The 25,287-nt window shown below is 49.9% G+C and overlaps 3 protein-coding genes across 7 annotated transcripts in view; 2 read left to right on the top strand and 1 right to left on the bottom strand.

Moving 5' to 3' along the window:
- Positions 1-59: 59 nt before the first annotated feature.
- Positions 60-6,412, bottom strand: METTL23 (methyltransferase 23, arginine). 3 transcript variants are annotated; one of them, XM_069482898.1, is made up of 5 exons: positions 6,099-6,412; positions 2,942-3,046; positions 538-775; positions 374-458; positions 60-225 (listed from the first exon to the last, which is right to left on the bottom strand). In XM_069482898.1, exons 2-5 carry the CDS (start codon positions 3,023-3,025, stop codon positions 60-62), a joined length of 573 nt encoding a protein of 190 aa, XP_069338999.1. In that variant the 5' UTR covers positions 3,026-3,046; positions 6,099-6,412. The 3 variants fall into 3 exon arrangements, with proteins under 3 accessions (XP_069338999.1, XP_069338998.1, XP_069339000.1); XM_069482897.1 differs by lacking the exon at positions 6,099-6,412 and adding an exon at positions 5,172-5,223; XM_069482899.1 differs by lacking the exons at positions 2,942-3,046; positions 6,099-6,412 and adding an exon at positions 5,172-5,365.
- On the top strand, positions 5,716-13,614 carry JMJD6 (jumonji domain containing 6, arginine demethylase and lysine hydroxylase). Of its 3 annotated transcripts, XM_069482892.1 has the most exons (7): positions 5,716-5,988; positions 6,509-6,897; positions 7,387-7,673; positions 8,501-8,636; positions 9,971-10,109; positions 11,353-11,480; positions 12,764-13,614. In XM_069482892.1, the coding sequence occupies exons 1-7, from the start codon at positions 5,860-5,862 to the stop codon at positions 12,798-12,800; spliced, it is 1,245 nt and encodes a 414-aa protein (XP_069338993.1). In that variant the 5' UTR covers positions 5,716-5,859; the 3' UTR covers positions 12,801-13,614. The 3 variants fall into 3 exon arrangements, with proteins under 3 accessions (XP_069338993.1, XP_069338995.1, XP_069338996.1); XM_069482894.1 differs by lacking the exon at positions 12,764-13,614 and having other exon boundaries at positions 11,353-12,559; XM_069482895.1 differs by lacking the exons at positions 11,353-11,480; positions 12,764-13,614 and adding an exon at positions 9,083-9,176 and having other exon boundaries at positions 9,971-10,058.
- Positions 13,615-17,293: 3,679 nt separating this feature from the next.
- Positions 17,294-25,287, top strand: part of MXRA7 (matrix remodeling associated 7) — a 32,036-nt gene continuing 24,042 nt past the window's right edge. The window contains exon 1 of the mRNA XM_069483173.1: positions 17,294-17,608. Within this exon, the coding sequence (XP_069339274.1) occupies positions 17,294-17,608 (315 nt within the window). The remainder of the gene's footprint in view (positions 17,609-25,287) is intronic.

Below are 25,287 nucleotides of genomic sequence, written 5' to 3'. Positions count from 1 at the left end.
ATATGTGCCAGGTTGCTAATCGGTATTGACATTGTCCCAGAACAGCTTGTAGGTATAATTCAGAGACTGTCCTTTGCAAAGGAGATGACCAGCATTTCAACAGTATGTCTTCCTGGAAGGGCAGATTCTGCTATATCTTCCTTGTCAGCATCAAAAGACTCCAGAGGAATATGGACACATTTCATATCCCATTTGTAGAGCAAAGCTTCAAGTGACCAGTCAGCACTTAAAAAAATAAATCTTTTTTTTAAATGATGCCTTTTCTGTTTTGCTTCAGATATTTTAACTTTATTCTTAAGTTAGGTATTGCATGGGTAGTAAGGCTTAAGTGACCTTTAATAAGATTGAGAGTAAACCACCACTATTCACTTACCTTCTAACCTGGTAAGTAGACCACAATTGGACCTTGGGGTTCTTCTGCATCAAAAAGTACACTGTGGTTAAAATGTCTTCAAAATCTGAGGAGAAAGGACTTCTTAATAGACTTTTCTACAATGCAGCTTTGGCCAAATTTACCATTGAGCCAAAAAAGTTTACCTTCTGGTTCAAAGAACACATCAGATGCAAGAATAATATCTTGTGGTGGTAGAGTCAGAAGACTGCAAGATACATGACCCCACGTTAGTCCTACAACATGCACCTGTGGCAGGTTATTCATTTGGCAGCTTTGCCGGCAGATTTCCAGACAATGAGGCAGTTCTGAGCTGTCTGACAGTATTACTTTTGCACCACATTTTGCAGCCAAAATTCCCGGAAGGCTCACTCCAGCTCCAATCTAAAGTTTAAAAGATGGTATTTCAAAATTATGCTTAAAACTGCAAGGAGAATTTCACATTTCATCCTTCCATTTTTTTAATACAAATCTTAAGATTTGGGGGCTTGTCTGTAAAACGTGTGCCACAATTAAACATTACCATGAGAAGCATATGCTTTGAATTTGACAAGTGAATTCCTTGTGATACCTCTGATTACTGGGACAAACGGTAAATATTAACAGGTTATACCAGTTAAACTACCATTTCTATATTAAAGAGTCCTATATTTTGCAACTGACTTAAGTGTATTGCTTCCAAATTGAGTGTACCTAAGGCAGTTTCATTGCTATGCACAGGGAGTCGTTCTAGGATGTTTCCTCTGCCATGGTTTTCAGTTTACTAGTGTGTAGGGATCCTCCCTGAGTTATACCCCCCCTTTTTGTTTTTGTAATTGGCTCAAGCCAATTCTTGCCTAGGGACGATCCCTACATCTAGCATGATCTATAGTTGCTTTTTGTAGCCCAAACTGACTACAATATGGGTATTGGAGATTTTTCCAGTTGGGCCTTAAAGTGGCCCAACTAAGGAATGCCTTCATACATGTTAATACGGAACACAAGCTTTCCATCTTTCAGTTTGGGGAGCATAGAGATAATCTTTTCTGAATGCCTAGCAATTATGAATACTTTGGGCCAGGAGTGCTGCGTGCCAAATCCTACCCTTCATTTCATTTAAATGGCTTTGCAAGAGTTAGGTAATTCTGGCCGGGCGCGGTGGCTCACGCCTGTAATCCTAGCACTTTGGGAGGCTGAGGCGGGTGGATCGTTTGAGCTGAGGAGTTCAAGACCAGCCTGAGCAAGAGCGAGACCCCGTCTCTACTAAAAATAGAAAGAAAATATATAGACAGCTAAAAATATATATGAAAAAAAAATTAGCCAGGCATGGTGGCACATGCCTGTAGTCCCAGGCTCGGGAGGCTGAGGCAGGAGGATCACTTGAGCCCAGGAGTTTGAGGCTGCTGTGAGCTAGGATGACGCCATGGCACTCACTCTAGCCTGGGCAACAGAGTGAGACTCTGTCTCAAAAAAAAAGTTAGATAATTCTTAAGCTTTTGATTTGTCTATTTAGCATTTAGGCCTAAGCATAGCGAGAGCATTTCTGCAAACGTGGCCAAATTTACTTTTCCAAGCCTTTAGTCTTGAGTCAATAACATTTCCCAAAACAGAAGGCTATGCTATATGGTAGGGGTACGTCAACAGTCACCAATATGATGGGAGGGCCTTTGGAAAGCAATTGGATCAACGGGGCAGAGCCATCATGAATGGGATTAGTGCTCTCACAAAAAGGCCCTGGAGGTTGGGTGTGGTGGCTCACACCTGCAATCCTAACACTTCGGAAGGAGGGAGGAGGAAGTGGGAGAATCGCTTGAGTCCAAGAGTTAAAGACCAGCCTGGGCAATGTAGAGAGACCTCACCTCTACAAAAAATAAGGAAAAATTAGCTGGTTGTGGTGATACACATCTGTACTTTCAAATACTCCAGAGGCTGGGGCAGAAGAATCGCTTGAGCCCAGGAATTTGAGGCTGCGGTGAGCTATGATTGCTCCACTACACTCCAGCCTGAGGGACAGCGAGAACCTCTTATCTCTAAAAGAAAAGACTGCTGCCAGGGCTATGAAAGTCCAAGGGACTCATTTCTAGGGGTCAGTGAATTGTAAAGGGCCAGAGAGTAAATATTTTAGGCTTTGTGGGTCACCTTTGGTCTGTCACTTTTTTTTTGAGACAAGAGTCTGGATCTGTCACGCAGGCTAGAGGGCAGTGGCGTCATCATAGCTCACTGCAATCTCAAACTTAAGCAATTCTCCTGCCTCAGCCGCCAGAGTAGCTGGGACTACAGCCACGCACTACTATGCTCGGCTCATTTTTTCTATTTTTTTGTAGAGATGGGGTCTCGTTCTTGCTCAGGTTGGTCTCGAATTCCTGGCCTCAAGCAATCCTCCTGCCTGGGCCTCCCAGAATGCTAGGATTACTTTTTTTTTTTTTAACCCAGTTTAAGAGTATAAAAAACATTTTGAACTCACAGAACTTACATATCAATCCAATTCAAAAATATTTAACAAAAGCTGACAAGCATGTAGACTTAACAGCTGAAAACCTAGGAATTTGGAAACTTCAGGGGCACTTGTACCTCTAAGACAGCCTTGCCCGGCAGAGATCTTCTGTGGAACCACAGGTACTGGGCCAGGACCACAGCGCACGGCCAAACATACATTCCATATTGGAGATGCAGGACCTGAAAAGAATTTTTTCTATGCCATAAGTCATGTATCTGCTGGAAATTGGAAAATTTGTTTATATAACTACCGAGTGTCAGGCACTGCCAATGAGAGTCCTGCTCTCCAGTTTACAACCTGTGGGGATATAAAACTGCAAAGCCATGTGATAACCACTCTTCACAGCATTCAGTCATTCAGTAAGCATTGTCCAATACCTGAGTATCAGGGACCATTCTTAGACTGAGGATGTAGCTCTCATGGAGCATATACCCTGCGTGTAGAGAGGCAACAAATAAGCAAATGCTGGACCAGAGCATGGAGCAGGGAGGGGGTTGACGGGAAGCAGGCATGGGAGCTGGAGGCATAGGCATCCTTGTGCCGTGCAAGTAGACATCAGAGATAAGGCAGACAACAAAGTTTGGATTTTACTCTAGTAAGATATTGGAGGGTTTAAGCACAAGTATGACTTGATATGTTAATGGGAAGTAGTGTGGTCCCAGGAAGACATCCTAGAGGTATGAGTGCAGCTGAATCCTGAATTAGGAAGGCAGGCAGCATACAAAGCTTTTGGAAAGGACTGGAATCATGAAAGCATGGTATTTAGGGAGGTCAAGGTAGTATAACTCATGCCTCTGGAATGAGCCTGCAGGGGTTCAAACTTCTAGACCTACTAGCTGTGCAACCTTACAAAAGTTACTTGACAGTGCTTCGGTTTCCTCAACTGTGAAATACTGTCTCAGTAGGTGATTGGGAAAATTCAATGCAAGCAATTTAGTAGTGCCAGACACAAAGCACCCAAGTTAACAATTAAACTGCCAAAGTACAATTCTTTCTGTCCTCTGGAGCAGAGTGTGCCAGGTAGGTAGAAAGGGTGAGGTAGTAGAAAAGGAGGCTGAAGAGGTCAAAGTATAAAAGATAAAGGAGGCCGGGCGCGGTGGCTCACGCCTGTAATCCTAGCACTCTGGGAGGCCGAGGCGGGTGGATCGCTCGAGGTCAGGAGTTCGAGACCAGCCTGAGCGAGACCCCGTCTCTACTAAAAATAGAAAGACATTATATGGACAACTAAAAATCTATATAGAAAAAATTAGCCGGGCATAGTGGCGCATGCCTGTAGTCCCAGCTACTCGGGAGGCTGAGGCAGTAGGATCGCTTAAGCCGAGGAGTCTGAGGTTGCTGTGAGCTAAGCTGACGCCACGGCACTCACTCTAGCCTGGGCAACAAAGTGAGACTCTGTCTCAACAAAAAAAAAAAAAAAAAAAAAAAGATAAAGGAACTTGAGATCCAAACTTATTCAATCCACTCAGAACTATTACTGCCTAAAATATGCGAGGCATTGTTCTTTAAGGACACAGCAAGAAGAGCCCAAAACACCCCACCCTGCTGGATTTTATGCAACAGTACAACAGGGAGCCAATGAAGGATTTCTGATCAGAAGATGCAGTAGTGCAATTGGGTGTAAAGAGGTCTCTATTCTCATAGGGAATATCTTCACCCCCTAAATTTAGGCAAAAATCCAACAGGGTATTTTAACATGAAGCCGTGGGTTCCATTCTAGCCTTTAAACTTCTCTCAAACTATTTCTTCATCTTTAGCATGGGATTATTAATACCTACCTCACAGGCTGCTGTTAAAATCAAATGAAACACTGCAACACGAAAGTGCCTTGAAAAACCGAACCCGTGTAAGGTACAATTATTGAGAGTTTTGTGGGAGCTGTTGGAGTTCAAAGAAAGAAGCAAGTGCCAAGCCAAGAAACGTTATTTGGGCACTGAGGTGGCTGTCTTTAGTCCCAGAAGTTACACAAAAGGGAGAGAAAGATGAATTAGGAAGCCCTTCAATAGGATCAAAGGAAATATTGGGTGTCAGGGTGCCACTTTCCTGGCAGGAAACAGACGATGTGGAGATGCCCCCCATCTGGCAGGGTCCCCAAATTTCTTACTGTAAGACATTTAATCTGCCCAAGGGCTTCATACCAAACTTTTTTGCTCCGAGGGCCTCCCTAAAGCGGAGGGAGAGGGGGAAGCGGCGCAGCTGAGTGTCCCTCCCCGCCATCCCCACACCAGCCAGGCGGGCTCCTGCCCTCAGGCGCCTCCGCACCGGGGGGCCAGAAGGGCGCGTCCCGGCGGGTGCAGCTGCACGCACCTGCGGGACGTGGACCTCCAGCACGGCCCCCTGGACTCCCGGGCCCGGCTCCTCCCAGAACCGAAAGCGCTGGGCCCCGGCCGCATGCCCTCGGAAGCCACGCTCGCCCGCAGGGGCGTCGGTGGGCCCCGGGCGGGCAGGGGGCCGTGGAGGGCTCCGAGCTGCCAGACTGCTCGCGCGGGAACTCCCGGGCCGGCTGGGAGCCGCCGCCGCCGCCCGACGGCAAAAAGGAGAAAGCGCTGCTCCGCCGGCAGCGCAACAAGCAGAGAAAGTCCCAAGCAGCGAAAAAGCCACACACTGAACACAGGCTCTGCGGCGGACGCAGCACGCGGCCGGAAGTAGCGAGCACGCCGGCAGCGCGGGGCGGGCCGGGCCGGCGCGGCGGCAGGCGTGACCTTCCCAACATGGCGGCGGCCTGGCGAGTGTGAGGGCGGGCCCCGGAGGCGCTCAGGCCAATGGTGGACCGCGAGAGGCGCGGGGGCGGGGAAGACAGCCGCCGCATGCCCAACCCGAGGCTCGGGAGGTGGCTGGGGAATGAATTTTCTGGAAGGCGACTTTAAAGGCGCCAGGCCCGAGCGAAGGGCGTTTTGGTGTCGCAGCCGCCAAAGGGGACCTGGGAGGGGGCGCGTTAGTGGCAGGAAGCGAGCTGTACTGAGGTCGCCGCGGAACCAGCTGGTGACCCTGCAGGATGAACCACAAGAGTAAGAAGCGGATCCGCGAGGCCAAGCGGAGTGCGCGGCCGGAGCTCAAGGACTCTCTGGACTGGACGCGGCACAACTACTACGAGAGCTTCTCGCTGAGCCCGGCGGCCGTGGCGGTGAGCGGAGCCGGGCGGGGGTCGCGGGGTCGGGCGTCGGCACCTCCAGCAGCTGCGCACCTTGCCCGGGGCTGCCTTCGTCCCCGATCCCGGCGCCGAGCGAGGCTCACCTGCACCGCGCGGAGCTCCGGGTCCCCGAGGCGCGGATTCCAGGGCGGGCCCCCTTCTTTCCTTGCTGCAGCCGCCACCTGCCGGGGTGACTAGAGTCCACGCCTTTGGTGCCCTCAACTAGAAAGCTGATCGCCCCTGAGCCCTTTGGGCGGCGGGGCCCTAGGGGACCTGACTCTCAAGGCTCGGGAGTGGGAGATGCGAAGTTCTCTCCCCTAATAGGGTGGCTCAGGGTGCGACGTGCCCACGGCCACGCAGGGCTTTCCCTCCCGCTCCTCCTCTCCGGGAGGAGCCAGAACAAGAATCTGGCTCCTTAAGTATGTCATTGCTAATTGGCCCAGGGGGACACCCTTATCTGCCACCGTTTTTTTTTTTTTTTTTTAACTGGTCAGGTCTTTTCTGATTTTCTCAGGATAACGTGGAAAGGGCAGATGCTTTACAGCTGTCTGTGGAAGAATTTGTGGAGCGATATGAAAGGCCTTACAAGCCCGTGGTTTTGCTGAATGCCCAGGAGGGCTGGTCTGCGCAGGAGAAATGGACTCTGGAGCGCCTAAAAAGGAAATACCGGAACCAGAAGTTCAAGTGTGGTGAGGATAACGATGGCTACTCAGTGAAGATGAAGATGAAATACTACATCGAGTACATGGAGAGCACTCGAGATGACAGCCCCCTTTACATCTTTGACAGCAGCTATGGGGAACACCCCAAAAGAAGAAAACTTTTGGAAGACTACAAGGTGCCCAAGTTTTTTACTGATGACCTTTTCCAGTATGCAGGGGAGAAACGCAGACCCCCTTACAGGTAAAGTATCCTGCAGCTAAGTAGTAAAAATCTTACCTACAAGGCATTTGTGAACAGAGTTCAGGGAGCTGGTCTTTTTTCAAAACAGTGAGTGGTTCTTCCTTGGCTGCACATTGAACTCACTCAGGGGACTTCTGATGTCTGCCTGGGTCCTAATGGGAAAGACTCTGATTTAACCGATTTGGGGTGCCCCCTGGGTGTCAGAATTTCTGAAAGTTCTCCGGGCAATTTGATTGTGCAACTAAAATTGAACCACCGATCTATGAGGGAAGTTTCAGTAGGTAAAGTCTGGCAATAAACCACATCAGCAACCTTTTTTTTCTGTTAGTCATCAGTCCATACATAATTCAGGGTTTCTGTATACCAGAATTTGTGTAGTCTCTGGAATAAATATGATATGATACATAAAATTAAAAACTTCCTATTTTGTGTTGTATCTGTATGTATAACCAGATTGCACTTCACATCTTGGATGTTTCCATCCTGTAGGTGGTTTGTAATGGGGCCACCACGCTCTGGAACTGGGATTCACATCGACCCTCTGGGAACCAGTGCCTGGAATGCCTTAGTTCAGGGCCACAAGCGCTGGTGCCTGTTCCCAACAAGCACTCCCAGGGAGCTCATCAAGGTGACACGGGACGAAGGAGGGAACCAGCAGGATGAAGCTATTACCTGGTTTAACGTGATTTATCCCCGGACACAGCTTCCAACCTGGCCACCTGAATTCAAACCCCTGGAAATCTTACAAAAACCAGGAGAGACTGTCTTTGTGCCAGGTATAGATGAACTGGAAGAAAGTACATTCTTTGGTTTCAGTATTTTGTCATTTGGAGCAGAACTATATAGAGAGTGAGTCAAAAAAATCCCATTGCATGCTGCCTGGTAAATTTAACTAACTGGTCCCCACCTCTGACAGCAGTTTGCAGCTGTACCCTCAAGTGCTGGGGGAGCTGTTGTCCACATCTCATGTAACTAGAACTATTGATAAACTTTATGTAAAGATCCCACTTATCTTTATTCCTACTAATTCCTCAGTGTCTTTGCATGTTTCTATAAATTGGGTTTCTGATACAGCGTAGCACTGGCTGGGTTGAATGGGGAAATATTGATTTAGAGCCAGGAGGCAGGCAGTCCTAACACCAGACAGTCACGCTCTGGTAGGTTAAACATAGGGATGTGAGGATATTTAAAGTAGGTAAATAAAAACCTCCTCCTAGAAGCTAAACAGCTTTCTGCCTTTAAATTTTGGTCACAGCTTTGGATTAACAAGGATCAATGAACTTTTTCTGTAAAAGGCCACAGAGTAAATATCCTAGGCACCATGATCCAGACAGTCTCTGTCACAACTACTTCACTCTGCCCTTGTAGCAGGAAGGCAGCCCTGTGCTGTACATAAATGGATGGGCGTGGCTGTGCTCCAGTAAAACTTACACAGTCAAGTCATTGGCGACCCCTGGATCAGGAGGAAGTTTTACTGCTCTGTATTCATGTCTTTCTGAGGCTCACCCTTAGGGATAGACATCCCCAATTGCTAGAATTTATGCTACACGCTGATTGTATATAGGACCAAACCTTGTTTAACTGTTTATTTGTTGCATTTCAGGAGGCTGGTGGCACGTTGTCCTCAATCTTGACACTACTATTGCCATCACCCAGAATTTTGCCAGTAGCACCAACTTCCCTGTTGTATGGCACAAGACGGTAAGAGGGAGACCAAAGTTATCAAGGAAATGGTATAGGTGAGAGCCTTTTTATTTTTCTTTTACTTTGTTTCAGTTCCTACCCCGGAGATAAAATTGAAAGAGTCCACTACTGTAATACCCTGTGCTGATTTTAGAGAGGTCTGGGAAAACCTGGGGCTGCCAAACCTGATGGGTAGAGGAGCGATGGTCCAAGGTCAGGGCTAGATCTCAGGATGTTTGCCAGCCTCGAGGTGGCAGGGTAAGACTGCATGTTTGATCAAAGCCACTCAGTCAAAATATGGTCATAATTGGGATTGTTGCTCATTTTGTTTTGTTTTTTGTTTCTTTTTCAAAGCTAGCACTAGCAAAAGAAGCTATTTTCTTGAGTTTTATTTTGGTTATTTTTCTTATCCAGAAGTATTATTCCCATTTGAACTTACTACCTTCAGTTCTTGTGAGTGAGGTGACTGCCCTGGAGACTTAGCTCCTCTGTTTATCCACAGAACAGATACAGCACGGGCAGCGGCAGTGCAAGCCACCCTCAGCCACCCCGTGCCACTGTGTCCCAACCCTGACCTGGAGGGACCACCTCTCGGGGTAAGAGAGGGATTCTGGCTTGTTCAGTGCTCAGCCTCCCTGCTGAGAGGGCCAGCAAGGGTGGTGGCTTCTGTTCTCCCTGGACTCTCGGGCATCTGAGGCCCACTTACCCCGCCCTGTAGGCCACTGCGTGCTAATTTGGTCACTCCAAGACATGACCATTCAGCAGGTCTTTTGTCAGTGGTTCCAGTGGATGCCAGGTTAGGTTCCTGAAGGGGAGGGCTGCTCTTAAGGTCCAGGTCAGTTGTATGTTCCAAATGAAGGGGGACTGTCTCTGTTATTTGATACCTTGTATTTCTTACCTAATCGTTTCTACTCTTACAGTTAGAATCTAACCAAATCCAACTCTGATTATTAGTGCCGTGCTATGGAAAGGAAAGGTTTTGTTTGTTTGTTTTTAAATCAGCTAGAAAAGGTTCAGGGGGAGCAAAACTAGGAAAAGGAAAAGGAAAAACTTTTCTCCCAAGGGGAAAACGACTAAGACTGACTCGAGGAACCGTTACCTGACATGTTGGCAGTCGGCTGGCTCATCTGTGCAGGTGGTAGTCATTGCGTGGAGCTAGTGTAGAGTGTTCTTTGCAAAAAAATATGGGCAGCATAGTAGGGATTTTGTGCCCAGGCTTGGGGTTTATGTGTCCTCACCATTATACAGTACCCATTCTGAATTGATACATCTGGTATTCTAGGTGTTTCTAAGAGATACAGGTCTTTTAGAAACACTTGTGTGTGTTATTCATCATGTATGGGTCTTGCTGCCTGTCACCTCACTAAGAACAACATTTTTTGCCTCCCAGGATCTTGAAGCAAGAGCACCCTGAGCTGGCAGTCCTGGCAGACTCGGTTGACCTTCAGGAGTCCACGGGGATCGCCTCCGACAGCTCCAGCGACTCCTCCAGCTCCTCCAGCTCCAGCTCGTCAGACTCAGACTCAGAGGTGAGGCCCTGCTTGCTCTTCCTTGCCCACGGGTCCTCCAGGCTCCCGTCATCCAGTCAGAACCGCCATGGCTCTTCCTCTCCATCCAGGAAGGAGGGGGATGTGAACATTTTCTCACTTTCTGCTAAGGACCACAGTTGCCACCGTTCCTGCTGAGTGGCGAATTTTGCCCATTTTATAGCTTCACACGTGTATGTGAGTTGTTAACCTTGAGCGGTATCCAGGGGTATTTGAGGATTTAGTTAAGTAACAGCCCTAGATCACACAGCTAGCCAACCGCAGTGTCAGGATTCAGACTCGCATCCTCTGACCTCAAAGCCAAAGCCGTATGAAGAATTTTCTCTGTGGATGGTAAATGATAGGCCTGGAAACTCAGTAAATCCAGTGACCTGCTTAAAGCTGGCATTAACACTGGCAAGAAGAGGGCCCTGCACCTTTAGCAGATGAAATTTCTGTCTCTTAACTTCATATGATGTACTGATTTAGTCTTTTCTCAAGTGGGAGAGGGGTTCTATGAATGTTCGGTGCTGGACCTATTTACTTTCATGCTTCAGTCTCTGTGTGGGTAGAGTGAAATTTCATAATGCAATTTTAGGATGCTAACTATAAAATATTTTTACAGTGGGTGTCTTGATTTCAAACAAACAACCTTTCCATTAGAGAATAATGGAGGGACACTTGGCACGTGAGGGGAGTTGAAATTCTTAGGGAACCAGAAATATCCAAGGAAGTGGCTATTAAGACTATATTGTGGGCCGGGCGCAGTGGCTCACGCCTGTAATCCTAGCACTCTGGGAGGCCGAGGTGGGCGGATCGTTTGAGCTCAGGAGTTCGAGACCAGCCTGAGCAAGAGCGAGACCCCATCTCTACTAAAAATAGAAAGAAATTATACAGACAGCTAAATATATATATAGAAAAAATTAGCCGGGCATGGTGGCACATGCCTGTAGTCCCAGCTACTCGGGAGGCTGAGGCAGGAGGATTGCTTGAGCCCAGGAGTTTGAGGTTGCTGTGAGCTAAGCTGACGCCACGGCACTCACGCTAGCCTGGGCAACAGAGTGAGACTCTGTCTCAAAAAAAAAAAAAAAAAAAAAGACTATATTGTGGAACTGGCATAAATGACTGCTTTGCTTCTGGGAGAAAGTGAACAATGTTTGTGCTGTCTCATGAGGTCAGAGGTTTGTTTAACGAGGAAATGGGTTGCATCCTGGCTGAATTCTTGCTTTGTCTCCCCTGTGTCCAGTGTGAGTCTGGGTCTGAAGGTGACGGGACAATGCACCGCAGGAAGAAGAGGAGGACGTGCAGCATGGTGGGCAATGGGGACACCACCTCCCAGGACGACTGTGTGAGCAAAGAGCGCAGCTCCTCCAGGTGACCAAGCACAGCTGTTGTCTGTGTAGGAGGACATGCTTGCAGCCAGGGGCAGGACCCAGGGAGGGCAGCCCGGTGGCTCCTGCAGACAAGGGGAGGGCTGACAGAAGCCAGAGAATGAGGACGCCCTTGGAACCTGAATCCATTCACTTAGCGTTTGCTCCAGTAGCTGTCTCTGCTGCCGATGCAGACAAACCTGGCTTGTTTTATGCATAAAGGCAAGAGTATGTGAATGGTGCCAAGAAAACCCTTTATGGTATTTAATAAAAATTGAATCCATTTTATCTTTGAAATTTTCTTCCTTTGAGAATACCAGAACCTCCCTTACTGCTCTGCTCCCCATGGTAGCCTGGGGGGAAGCAGTGACTCCAGCAGTGTGTATGCACCTCAGTGAAGTAGAACAGCACGGGGGGGAAACTGTTAGGAAAGTCCCCGGCATCTTCTGAAGAAGCTGAGGCGTGGCCTGTTGCTCTTTCTCTCAGTTTGCCATTGCTGCTCTGAGTGCTCAGGCCAAATCAGACAGCGAAGATCGACACGTTTTTGTAAAATCTCAATCATGTCTCCATGTTTTGCTTTGTTTTTGCTTTTTGAAGCAAGATTGGATCTAAAGAAGTTAAAACTTAAAAATCAGTAAGATGATCTCTTTGCAAGCACCTGCCCTCATCCTGGGCATGTAACAGGCTCATGATGAAGTTTGTTTACTCTGCGCATGCATCTCGGGTCTTTGAATCCCAGATGTCTTTATCGGATGTGCTAGTTGAAGTGTTAAGAGGAGAGGCTGGAGGAAAATAGCGAAATACTGAAGTCATAGGATTGTAAGTGTCTGAAGTGCTTAACTACTGCAGGTGATGTTCCTATTCTGTTCTTCTATCTCTGAGTAGCTGAGTGTTTTCTTCAATGCGTTATGAAAGCCCAGGACCCACGTTCCTTTCTGTCCTCTTTTCTCTGTCCTCTGTGGTCTATCTGGAATTCCATGGGGAAATTAGGTGTGTTATTCAAGTGAATTTATCAGACTAGAATATACATTTCTAAACCTTGGTTGTCCTCTTCACAGCCATCCGTAGAATTCTCTTCTTGCCTTTTTCAGTTGTTTATATTATTACAGACCTGTATCTATGCTTGATGTGTCACTGTGTAATTTATAAGAAAAATTTTTTAGAGAAAGCCCTGCCGTTACTTCAGCGTGGGGGTCCTGGGGGTCCTGTTTTAACATTGCCTTCTAGCTTTGCACCCGGCTATGCTGTCGACATGTTCGTTACAGGCAGTTGTACTTTCCTTGGCAGGATTAGGGACACTTGTGGAGGCCGGGCTCACCCCTGAGCAAATAAAGAGACTCTCCCTGAGGTGGCTTCAGCGTAAGCTGGTGGCAGCCGCCCAACTCAGTTCTCACGTCTTCTGCTCCCACCTTCTCTGTCTTCCTTGAATTTGGATATTCCTTCCCCGCTCCGAGCTCCTATCTTCGGTCAAATGCTGTTTTTCTGCTTACTAAGAATAGATTATCAAGAAGTTGGAAAGCCCGGCCAGCTCAGTGAAACACGGGCGCTAACGCGATGTTGGGTAAGAAGGTTCCGCGCTGTCTCACTAAAAGCCATTGGTGGACCACGAGGCTGGAGGGTCTGACCCTTTCAGCATCTTGTGTCTGTTACCTCGCTGATGTTGGTAAGGAGCTCCCGCTGCCCACAGAGCCGGCGACAAGCGGAGACGCAGAGTGGTGAGAGGACTTTGATCTGTGTGTGAACCCGTGGCGCGTCAGAAGCACTGTAAGTGCCACCTTCCTGTGTGTCACCCTTAGTCCAAAAACGCATTCTGTGGCAGTGAGCCAGCACTGTCACCCACTGCTCAGTCCTGTCTTGGGGTTATTTATCTTCTCCCCACAATCCAGGAGGCTACGAAATGTCAGGGTTATTTTTGTGAGGTTTATTTGGGGGTGGAGGAGATCCTGGAGGTTTTTTGTTTACCTACAGAGCGGGAAAGGTGTTTAATGTGTTCCTACCACAGAATTTAAATTGTGAACGGGGCCAAGCTCTAGCAGACTGGCTCCATTCTTCCCACCGCACAATCCGTAAGCAGCGCTCACTTCGTAAGGTACCTTGTGATTGGCATTCCCCGCTTGTCTGACCTGCCTGACCTGCAGACGCTAAGTGGGGGGCTTGTGTCACACGCAGGGAGTAAATTCAGAGATGGCACTTAAGTCTTCAGACTCTGATGATACTTCTAAATAATTCTGGTATGAATATTTGGGGATTGACCAGCAGGTCCTGTCTCTTCTTGATTCACCTGCTTGCCTTAATCTGTCCCTAAATTCAACTAAATTTAAATAAGAAATAAGGGGGAGATTGTCAACAGCCACGCCCAGTCCAAAGCACTGTCTGGGTTGGAGTGTCAGTAACACGGACTGGTCATCGTTTCCTGGCGCTGGGTTGTATGGCTTTACTCTAGGAGGCTGGTTCTCTATTTTGTCTTAGTTCAATTTTCTGCATCCAACCCAAATGCCACCCCAAATGTGTGGCTGGGCTGGTGGGAGAACTTCTGCAGCCTCCTCAGGGCAGCGCCCCTTGCTCTGCCTGCCTGGGGGTGCTGCTGTCCCTCCTCCCTCCCTCAGGCTCCCTCTGGTTCCGTGGTGGGCCCAGTATGTATTCTGGTGTGAGTACTGTATAATCTCTTGCTAGTAATACCTGAATGGTGTTCCTCCTTCTGTTTTTAAAAGACTTTCCTTGCCATCTTCAAAAAGCTGTTTCCTTTTTCCCAGTACTGCTACCGGGCGGTTACCATTGACCTCTTTCCTTTACCTTCCTCTTAATTGCCTACCAGCTGCTCCTCTCTAAACTTCAGTTTAAAACAGAGAATAGCCCAGAGAGGCTCGTTGCCACCAGGGGGCGTGGTGGGATACATTGCCGGTGGCCCGAACAGTGGAGGAGAAATTGGAGTTTTGAAGGTTGGGCACCCACTCTTCCTTCTCTAGATGCAAAACGTGATTCCTGTTTGATAAACAGTACCCAGAAGTAAGGGATCTAGCCCATCTGACAGGCCAGAGCCATCTCTCCTCAAAGCGTCTGGACAGGACAGATAATGCGCTACTGTTTGGCTCCTGCCACCCCATAAATAACGGTGGAACATGCCTTATCTGTTCTGGCTGCTCCCCCTGCACACACTTGCTGTCACTGTGCCAGCCAGGCACTGCGTGTGGAAGCAAACAGGAAGGAGGTGGGGAAGCCGTAAGAGTGGAAGGAGCGGATGGTGGCCTGGTGAACGGAGAGGGTAGGTCCACCTGTCCAGCAGGTAACCCTTCCTCCTGCCTGGCATGAGCTGCTCCTTTGAGTGGTGTCAACAATGGTGAAGTGGTAAAGTGAAGGTTACAGCATCAGACTCTTCAGGTAGTATTCTCCAAGAGGACAGCAAATCCTAAAACCAAAGAGCTGGGTCCTGGGAGAAGGGATCTTAGACCAGAAACTTCAGATAGGAGAAGGGTGGGAGAGACGTGAGTGGGGGACCCAAGACATCAGGAGGGTCCTGGGTCTTTGGCAGTGAGGCCCCTCCATCAGCCTGCAGAGTGAGTGCTGCACGAGGTGCCTCTGCAGTTGCAGTGCTGGGATGTTTGGGGTGACGCCTTGAGGGGAGAGCCACTGTGACCAGGGACATGCGTTTCCACAACCAGAAAGGGAAGTACAGACCTGACTAACTGCAGGTTTATTAGAGCTTCACGAAGGAACATAATTAACTTAGCTGTGTATGTAAATTAGTACATGACTTGGGTATTTAAGAAGCAGTGGGAAGTTGCTGGTGCAGGTGCTTTACAAACTTACTAGAGTCTCAGCCTTAGATTTAGGACTTTAGACACAGTATGAGATAGAACAGGAGTTTTGCATAAGTGTAGAAAGTGCTGTCTAGGAGGCAGCATGTAAGGACTCTGCAGCTAGTTCCTTTAGATTGTGTGTAGTATTTCCACAAATAAGCTGTTTTGATACATGTGCTGATAATGCCCATGGGCTCAAGGTAGAGTCTGGTTTGTTCTGTACTCCTCCACCCCTTGCTTTTGTCAAGATGTGACGTTGATGTTACATTGTCTACGGTAAAACTAGGTGAATGTGTGTCCCTAGGTGGTGGCTCTCAACTTTGTCTCATTGTTAGTTGAAAACTTGACTTATCTAGCCTCCGCTCAATCTCCCTGGAGGAGAACTGGCCCCAGCCTGCTGTCTGCACGGTGACTGGACAGGACGGAACTGGGACTGTCTTCTGAGCACTTGTGCCTCCTGTGGTTGTCAAATAGAACTCAGAGCAGTCTCCTAGTTCTGGGTCCATTCTGCCTGTGTCTAGCTGTGGGGTGGGTCTGCCATTGGATTGGTATTTTTAACTTTCACTTGGATGAAATTTGTTCATTTTAAATAAAGCAAACTTGATTTGGAGTTGTGTTTTTTGCATGGTTTTGTCTTTGTTTCTTTTCATTCTTGTTCATTTGAAAGTCAATAGAATGTATTTTGTCAGCAGAACAAGACCTTTTAAAAATGTACTTTTAAAACAATGGGGATGAGAACAAAAATAAGGCCCAAATGCTGGCAGAACGTCACACGCTGGTCAACAGCCAGTACCCTATAGATAAACCCTATTCCACATTTTATAGTTTGAGGCCGTTTTTCATCAACCACCACCAGAAAGACAGGTGTTGCCCCCCGACCCCACCCCCACTTATTATGTGATGCAACAGGGTTATTAAAGCTTTTCCTGTTGCTGGGAATCCTAATTGTCACAAGGAGCTCATGAGGAAGCAGGAGAGCCTGCGTGTATCTCCCTGTTATTAAAAAGAAGCACTCCCGTCTAGCATGACATCAGAGATGGGCTCAGGCACTGTAATTTTCCTCAAAAAATATTAAGTGCATCCTAAGCAAAAACTGGAACCCTGTTTTTCTTAGCCTTAGGCCTATGCTTGGCATCGTGCCTGACAAACTTTGCCCACCCTGTATTTATTTAAAATAACTGAATAGGCGGGTGGGGAGTTTTAGGGAATATGCTTTTGGTTACAATGTATTTCTCTCAAACATACACAGTTCAGCAACAGAGCCTTGGAAGGATCTGGAGAAACAGAAACAGTAGCCTGCCTTTCCCATATTCCACCCTCCCACCCTGCATGCATTCCATAATTGTGCAAAGAAGAAAAGCCAGTTGGGGAAATAGTGTTGACCCAAAGGGCCTGGAGCTGAATTACAGACTTGGGTCTTGGGGGTGGGGGCAGCCAGATAAAGTGAGGCCGAGCGGGCATTCACCACCGCCCCCCTCCCGCGGGATCTGGAGATGTCCTCTGTGAAAAAGCATTAAGGCAACCGGAAGGAATAAAAGCTATTGACCTGTTTATAGAAATGGCAATGGCCGAACGTAATCGGGCTTTATGAATTGTTTTCGTTGCCTTGCAAGGCGATCTGTGCTGCAGTTTCCGTGAACCTTCGGGTGTACTTGTCTCAGCATCCCCAGCTAATGGTTTCCAAACAGCGCTAAGATGAATTTCAGTGCTGGGCTAAAATGATGCGGAGAGATGACAACCTAAGGGCGCCTGAGTGATTAGTGTTTCAAACTGGTTTTCAAACCGAGTCTCAGCTCAGATAAATTGTGCCCCAAAGCGTCAGGCCTGCCCGGGCCAGGCAGGGGTCGGCCTCCTGCGCGTCCCAAGGGGTCAGGGCTCTTGTCCCCACCCGCCGCCCCGCCCGTCACTCCCCCACCGAGGCGGGGCTCAGCGGGGACTCCGCCCCGGGGCGGGGCGCGGTGGCGGGCGCGGCGGGCTCCCTCGGGGTCCGGGCTGGCAGGCACTCGGCGGCCGCGGCGGGATGGAGGCGCCGGCCGAGCTGCTGGCCGCGCTGCCCGCGCTGGCCACCGCGCTGGCGCTGCTGTTCGCCTGGCTGCTGGTGCGGCGAGCGGCGGCCGCGAGCCCGGGCCCCGCCAGCGCGCCCCCGGAGCCCGCGCCCCCGGCCGAGGCCGGCGGGGCCCCAGCGCCGCCCAGCCCCTGCGCTCCGGAGTCGGCGGCCGCGCCCGCAGGACCCGGGGAGCCCGAGGAGCCCGCGGGGCCGGGGGAGCCCGAGGGGCCGGGGGAGCCTGCGGCGGCGCCGGCGGAGGCGGAGGAGCAGCCGACGGAGGCGAGGCAGGTACGCACCGGGGCCCTCCCGCGCCCTCCCCATCCCGCTCCGGCTCCCTGGGTGGCGCCGGCCCCCGTCGTCCCCGCGGAGCCCGGGAACGCGGCCGCGAGCCTCCAGGCCAGGCTGCCCCCGGGAGGGGCAGAGCCCGCGGCCGGCAGGAAATGAAGGTCCCGGCGTGTGAAGTCGCAGCCAGGCAAACTCGCCATCCTCCCCCAGAAAGTGTCTCCGGAGACGGGCCTGTTGGAGTTCGGTGTTATTCTGCTTCCTGGCCCCCGGGCGATGCTCCACAGCTGCGTGGCTCCCAGGCCTCATGACCAGGGCTTGGAATTTTGCTCCGCGCTCGCCCCTGACCCCTCCCACTGGTTCCCAAATCCACATGCATGTGGCTTGTTTTAAGGCCTGCATTGAGAGTTGCCTTGATATTGAAAAAAAGGCACTTTGGGGGCTGGAGGGGAGGAGGAAGCAAAGCTGCCTTTTATTTTTAAGTCAGTTTGTTTTTTTTGTTTGTTTGTTTGTTTTTTTGTTTTTGTTTTGTTTTTTTGTTGTTGTTGAGACAGAGTCTCACTTTGTTGCCCAGGCTAGAGTGAGTGCCGTGGCGTCAGCTTAGCTCACAGCAACCTCAGACTCCTCGGCTTAAGCGATCCTACTGCCTCAGCCTCCCGAGTAGCTGGGACTACAGGCATGCGCCACTATGCCCGGCTAATTTTTTCTATATAGATTTTTAGTTGTCCATATAATGTCTTTCTATTTTTAGTAGAGACGGGGTCTCGCTCAGGCTGGTCTCGAACTCCTGACCTTGAGCAATCCACCCGCCTCGGCCTCCCAGAGTGCTAGGTTAAGTCAGTTTGAAATCCAGATTCCAGAGTCAATGTTGTGGCATTTTGTGAAGCCACAGGATGGGACAGAAAGAAAAGGCTCCGGATCATGGCGATCACTTTTATTGTCGTTTTCAAGCTGCACATGGCTTTGGCACATCTCCAGCCACCCACCCCGCTCCTGGGTTGCAGATAAGCCGGGCCTGTTTGGAGGCTGGATAAAGCCCTCTTGGAGCCAGCTGAGCACCCCCAAACCTGCCCTCCCTCCTGGCCTCTGCCCCAGGCCACCCATGCTGTCCATCCGCTCCACCCTGACCACACCACCCTGACCACACCGTCTGGATTCAGGGTATCCAGAGAGGAGGTGGATGTCTGTGACCCCTCATCCCGCCACCCCCGTACACTCTTTCTGGGAATCTCTTTAGACTGGACGCCTGCTTGCCTGTGTCCCCAGCACTTCGCCACTGGGCTAGTCCAGGCCACCACCTCGGGGCTCAAGTCAGGTGGTAATGCCTTGTTCTCCCTTCTGAGCTCCTCTTGGAAGGGACGAGAGCCAGGGCGGGAGAAACCGCGGGCACGCTGCTGTGGCGTGTGGTCAGCGTGTCTGTGGACGCCCCCTCTGTCCTGTGCTGCACACAGTGGTTCACACTGGAGCTAAGCCCCGTGGGGGGTGGGGCCGAAGGCATTTCTCTCCGCTGAGTAAGTGTGCCAGACCCCCTCTGAGCAGGCGCTTTGCTTGACAAGTGGGTGACTAATTGTGTCATTAGAGTGGATTCTAACCAGCACTGCAGAGGGCAGCTGCGCTATCCCGGGGAGGACGACTCCCTTTTAGTGGGAAGCTGGGCTTGGCTCCGGGGGAGCCAGGGGCCTGCTGTCCTTGCCCGGGGAGGCTTGCTGACTTCACCCGGGTCGATGGCAGGTGGGGTTTGGACATGTGCTGATGTGCTATGTTTGCTCCCATATTTGGGATTCCTGCCTCCCCCACGGCCTCATGGGAACAGGCACAGGGACTACTCTCAGGCCGCCTCTTGCTCTTAATCAGTTTGCACGTAGGCCCTTTATCACCCAGCAGCAGGTTCTAGACTGAAGTTCAAAATGTCCTTTAGTGGTGATCAGTCATATCTTGATCCTCCGGGGTGCAGCACTTAAAAGAACTTTCTACAGGGCTTTTGGGCTCTCAGCACATATGATATCTAAAACGATGAGTTCAGTGGTGGTGAATCCTCACGTAGTTTGCGTCCGTCTGGGTGAACGCACATCCTCTGAGGGTGAACGGGTGCTTTAAAGGACAAGGCACACTATGGGGAGTTCACGTGCCAGGGAGCCCTGATGACGCTGCCAGGGAGGATGACTGGAGACTTGTGTCTTCTCCCCTACGGCAGCCTGTCCTGGGAGAATGCGCCCAACGGGAGAATTCAGTTTCAATCAGTCTCTTCCTTTGGCGCTTAGGTCCGCAGCCTTTCCCAGCTGGTGGCCCTCCCTCAGCTCCTGCATGCAAATGTCAGTCAGGTGCTGTGGGGGAACACGGGTACCGTTGTCATCCCCCCACCACCAGTGATGGAATTAACCAAAGAAGGTGATTCAAAATTGTCTTGAAATAGACCTCGACATTTACAAGAGCTTTCAGTGCCTTCTTCTGATGATCACACTGCCCGAGCTTGGAGGACAGACAGCAAGAAAGCCTCCTGGGGAAAATAACTCACGTTGGGGTTGGGAGGCTGGGGTGATGCCCTCTGCCAGCCTCCTTCATTCTCCCTGGGAGGGAGGACAACCCCACCTGCTGTTAGTGGGAGTCACTGCCCCAGAACTGAGCTGGGCTGCGCTTCACTCACCTCTCCCGTCCCTCTTTGTTTTCCATTAACCGCTTCCCTCCTAATCCAATCCTCTTCTCTCCCTGCAAGGCCTGGGCCAGCCAGGGCAGCTGCTGCCTCCGACTCACAAAGCTGATTATTGAGGAGGATCCGAGCCCAGGAAGCAGGCTTCAGCTGCTGCTGGGGATCATTGCGGAAGTGTCACGGAGGTGCTAGGCACCCTCTGTGGCCAAGGACAAAGTGGCGAGGAGGGGCCGTTTATGGACAGACATTGGGAGAGCAGACAGAGGAAATGGGGAGAGATCAACACAGCCCCAGGCCAGTGGCAGGGAGTCCCTGCGAGGAGAGGCAGAATTAGATTGTTAGGACCTCTTCCCTGCTCTCCTAGGGATTGATGGGGGGGAGGGCCATGGAGGAAGCATGACAGGCACGTCGCACTCTTACAAAGAATTATGAGTGGACAGTGGGACAGGGTCAGGAACAAGAGCTAGCTCTTTTTAAAACCAGAAAGCAGGCTTGGCACAATGGCTCACGCTTGCAATCCTAGCACTCTGGGAGGCCGAGGCAGGAGGATCACCCAATCTCTACAAAAAATTTAAAAAATCAGCCGGGTGTGGTAGTGGCTCACCTGTAGTCCCAGCTACTGGGGAGGCTGAGGCAGGAGGATCGGTTGAGCCAGGAGTTTGAGGTTGCGATAATGATGACATTGCACTCTAGCTGGGGCGACAGAGCAAGGGACTATCTCAAAAAAAAATAAAATAAAAGTAGGAAGCAGTGCTTTCTCAGGGCTTATCTGTAAGTTGGGGTTTTAGGATTGCCAGACCTCTTACCTAATACAGATGTGGATTCCAGCAAGGCTGTATCTGTATTGTAGGATTTCCAAACACACGTCATGGGCAAAAGGTCAAGGGTCATTTGACTAGCACTAGAGTTCAGTTGCTGTGTGTGTGCCGGGATCAGACATCTCAGTGCTTAGGGCCTGTCTCTGCTCAGAAACAGTAGGGACTTTCTCCAGGGTAGCTGGCTGCTGTCACTGAAACACAGCAAGCTGGGAGACTCTTCTGGATTAACTGAGAGTTGGGGAACTAAAGCAATATGACAAGCAAATACAATCTTGATCCTTGAGTGGATTCTTGACCAGGGGTGGAGGTGGGGAACCATAAAGGGCATTTTGGACATAATTGGGGCTTTTAAAAAATGAATAGTAGGTGTGTTAATTTTGTTGAATCAATGCTGAATTTCTTGGGTGTGATACTGGCATTATGGCTATGTAAAACTGTCCCTGTCCTTAGGAAGATGCATGCTGACACATTTAGCGATGACATGTCATGATTCCCATAGTTACATGCGCCTGCACATGCAGCGTGGGTGTGTACGGCAAGAGAGAGAATGCAAAGATGGCGAAATGTTAACCGTCGGTGAACCTAGGTGAAGGGTGTATGGGTATTTGTTGTATTATTCTTTTGACTTTTCTGTAGGTTTGGAGTTTTTCAAAATATAATGTTGCAAAAAAGAAACCCAGTAGGAAATTTCTCAGGAAAGGGCTTGGTTTTTCAGACACTCTGGTGCTATTGGTCAGAGTGGGCAGCACAACCTCCATCTGCCTGTCCTTGCTGTGCAACTCTACCCTGGTTCGCCTAAAGTTATCCTGCTGTCGGTCCACCTTGTGTCCCCTGCCCTCACCAGCCTTGCCACCGTAGGTGTGCCCTCTGGAAGCCACAGAGACCTTAGCCTTTCCAGAGTGGTTGAGGAGCAGGTGAACCCCTTCCCCATCACCTGCCCTGGCCTTGGCGATGCCAGCGTGGTTCCGTGTTCTTACCAAAAGCACAGAAGCCAGGTAGCAGAGGGCTAAATAGAAACATCTGGCAGTTGTTCATGTCACCTTGGGGGTCTTGTCTTTATCCAGCTTGAGCTCATACAACAACATAGAGGGGATGGCTTAAACAACAGATTTATTTCTTAGAGTCCTGGAGGCTGGGACATCCAAAAATCAAGGTGTTGGCAAGTTCGATTTTTTCTTTTTTTTTTTTTTTTTTTTTTTTTTTTTGAGACAGAGTCTCACTCTGTTGCCCAGGCTAGAGTGAGTGCCGTGGCATCAGCCTAGCTCACAGCAACCTCAAACTCCTGGGCTCAAGCGATCCTTCTGCCTCAGCCTCCCGAGTAGCTGGGACTACAGGCATGCGCCACTATGCCCGGCTAATTTTTCTATATATATATATTTTTAGTTGTCCATATAATTTCTTTCTATTTTTAGTAGAGACGGGGTCTCGCTCTTGCTCAGGCTGGTCTCGAACTCCTGACCTTGAGCGATCCACCCGCCTCGGCCTCCCAGAGTGCTAGGATTACAGGCGTGAGCCACCGCGCCCGGCCCGGCAAGTTCGATTTTTGATGAGGACTTTCTGGCCTGCACACGGCCACCTTCTAGCTGTAGCCTCGCATGGCAGAGAGGGGTGTCTCTTCCTCTTCTTGCAAGGGCCATAATCCCATCATGCGGACGCCATCCTCGTGACCTCCCCCAAACCTAATCATGTCCCAAAGGCCCCCACCTCCAAATACTGTCACACCAGGGGTTAGGGCTTCAGCATACAGATTTGAGGGGGACACAAGCAGGTAGTTCGTAACAGGTCTAGTGACTTACTGGGAGAAAAACTATGAATAACCCGAATGTTCATTAGTTAGGACACTGGATTAATTAGTAAATTGGTACGAAATGAGAAGGAGGAGAGCAGAACATGAAACAGTGACAGTGTTCACAGTGATGACCGCCGTGCGCGCCAGCCGAGCCGCAGACGCCTCGGAGGGCCGGAAGTGGACTTTCACGTTCAGAGGTTCGAGAGAGTACTTTTTTGTACAGTTATTTAAGCTCATAATTGAACTCTTTTTTTTCATATAAGAAAGAAGTCCTGGGGCTTTTCAAATAGCTAAACTTTGTTTTTCTTTCAGAGAGAAACAGTCTTGGTTACACACCAAAAATTTAGTCATCAGTTAGAATTTTTTACATAGTGAAAAATAGTAAATCTTTAAAGAACATGCCTTGGGGAAAAAAGCCACCCAGCTTTGGAGAGTTAGATGTAAAGCGATGAGGGGCTGGGCACGGCAGCGTTCTCCTGTAGTGCCAGCTACTCGGGAGGTGGGAAGATTTCCTGAGCCCAGGAGTTGGAGGTTACAGTGAGCTATCATGGTGCCTCTGCACTCCAGCCTGGGCGGCAGAGCAACACTCTGTGTCTAAAAAGAAATAAAATAAAATGTTGAGCATGTTCAGTTTTAGACAGTTTCTTTTTTATGGCTCTGCTCTTTCCCAAACAGCCCAAACCACAGTGTGGGAGGAGTGAGGCCAACTTAGGCCTTTGGTGGACGTTCTTCCTGAGAAATGTCAGATCCCTGGTGGCCAGAGCATCTCTTGCACAACCTCCATCTGGCCACCCTGGGTTTGCCACTGTTAAGGACAGATATATGGAACAGGACGTATAGATCAGGTTCCGAAGCTGCCTCCTGTGAGGGGCTGATGCAGAGCTGTCTGCTGGCACACTCGTTGCTCACCGCTGCATCAGAGAGCTGAAGAGGGCGGGGCGCGGTGGCGCACACCTGTAATCCTAGCACTCTGGGAGGCCCACGCGGGAGGATTGTATGAGACCAGGAGTTCGAGACAACTGAGCAAGAGCAAGACCCCATCTCTACTAAAAACAGGAAAAGTAGCTGGGCATGGTGGTGTGGGCCTATAGTCCCAGCTACTCGAGAGGCTGAGGCAGGAAGATGGCTTGAGCCCAGAAGTTTGAGGTTGCAGTGAGCTGTGATGATGCCACTGCACTTCAGCCAGGGTGACAGAGTGAGACCCTGTCTCAAAAAAAAAAAAAAAAAAAAAAAACAGAAAAAGAAGCTTTCTTTTTTTCTTTTTTGGTTTTTGAGACAGGGCCTCACTCTGGCCCAGGCTGGTCTCTAGCCATCCTCCCACCTCGGCCTCCCAGAGTGTTAGGATTACAGGTGTGCGCTGCCGCCACCTGGCCTGCTTTGCAGCTTTGTGGCACAGCGGGTCATGCCAGGTGCTGCAGCGGTCATTCCTCACCCTCTGCAGAGGGTTAGAGACCTCGGCCGTTTTCTGGCCACAGGGCTGCAGTCGCTAAATACATGAGATTAAGAAAGCTCATTACAGGAATTCATGGAACTTGTTTATCTGAAAACTGTGCTTCTGAACAGCCATGGGACTCGAGGAAGTCACTGACCCTTAGAGTTCTCACATGCCGTGACCGCCCCCTTTCCAGGCGGCCGCTCCAGTTCTGTGTCCTGTGTGCGTGTGCGTTCAGCATTTCCAAGTGAAAACTCCGTGTACACGTTTACAACCCTCTGGCCAACCTGACCTCTGGTAGAGAGAACCGGGGCATGTTCTCAGCAAGGGCCTAATTCTGTGACCTTAGTATTAATCATTTTTCTTCTGGCCAGATTCTGACTTGCTGAGGACCCAGAGGCTGAGATAAATCTCAAGACAATACCTCCAGCCCCGGGGGTCTTGCACTGCTGATCAGCAGTAAACCCACTCTGCGGTCCAGCCAGCCACGCCCCAGTCCCGCATCCGAAACTGGATGCTCTTCCCATGGGGAGGCCGCCTCAAGACATGTTAAAAAGTGGCCACGCATCTATTATTATACTTAAAGTTGCTCATGGTCCTTGTTCAGCCTCATTTCCCCCAAAAGAATTTTGCTGTTTTTTCCGATCCTCTTCCATCTGATTTTGTCCATCCCTTAGTTTTCTTCCCTGTCCTCCAGCTTCTGTGTCCCCAGATGTAGAGACTAGAATTCAACCTCTATCACTGGTAGGAGTTGGGGATTTCTGCCCCAGGGTTTTTTGGTTTGTTTGTTCATTTTCTATTTCTTTTTTATGAAGCTTTTGATGTCCTCTAAGTCCTCTTTGTAGGAACATTGCCAAAAACTGTTAATCTGATAGGATTGAATCTGGCATGCTCGGGTCATCTGAGCGAGAGGGAGTTTGTTCAGGGCTTACGAATGTGCCCTTGATCGGGATGTGAGGTCGGAACCCCGGATGGTGCTTTTGGGCTGGACGGTTGAAC

Source organism: Eulemur rufifrons, chromosome 9 (genome assembly GCF_041146395.1).
Source record: "Eulemur rufifrons isolate Redbay chromosome 9, OSU_ERuf_1, whole genome shotgun sequence".
Classification (NCBI taxonomy): Eukaryota; Metazoa; Chordata; class Mammalia; order Primates; family Lemuridae; genus Eulemur; species Eulemur rufifrons.
This window is presented reverse-complemented; position numbering and strand designations above follow the sequence as displayed.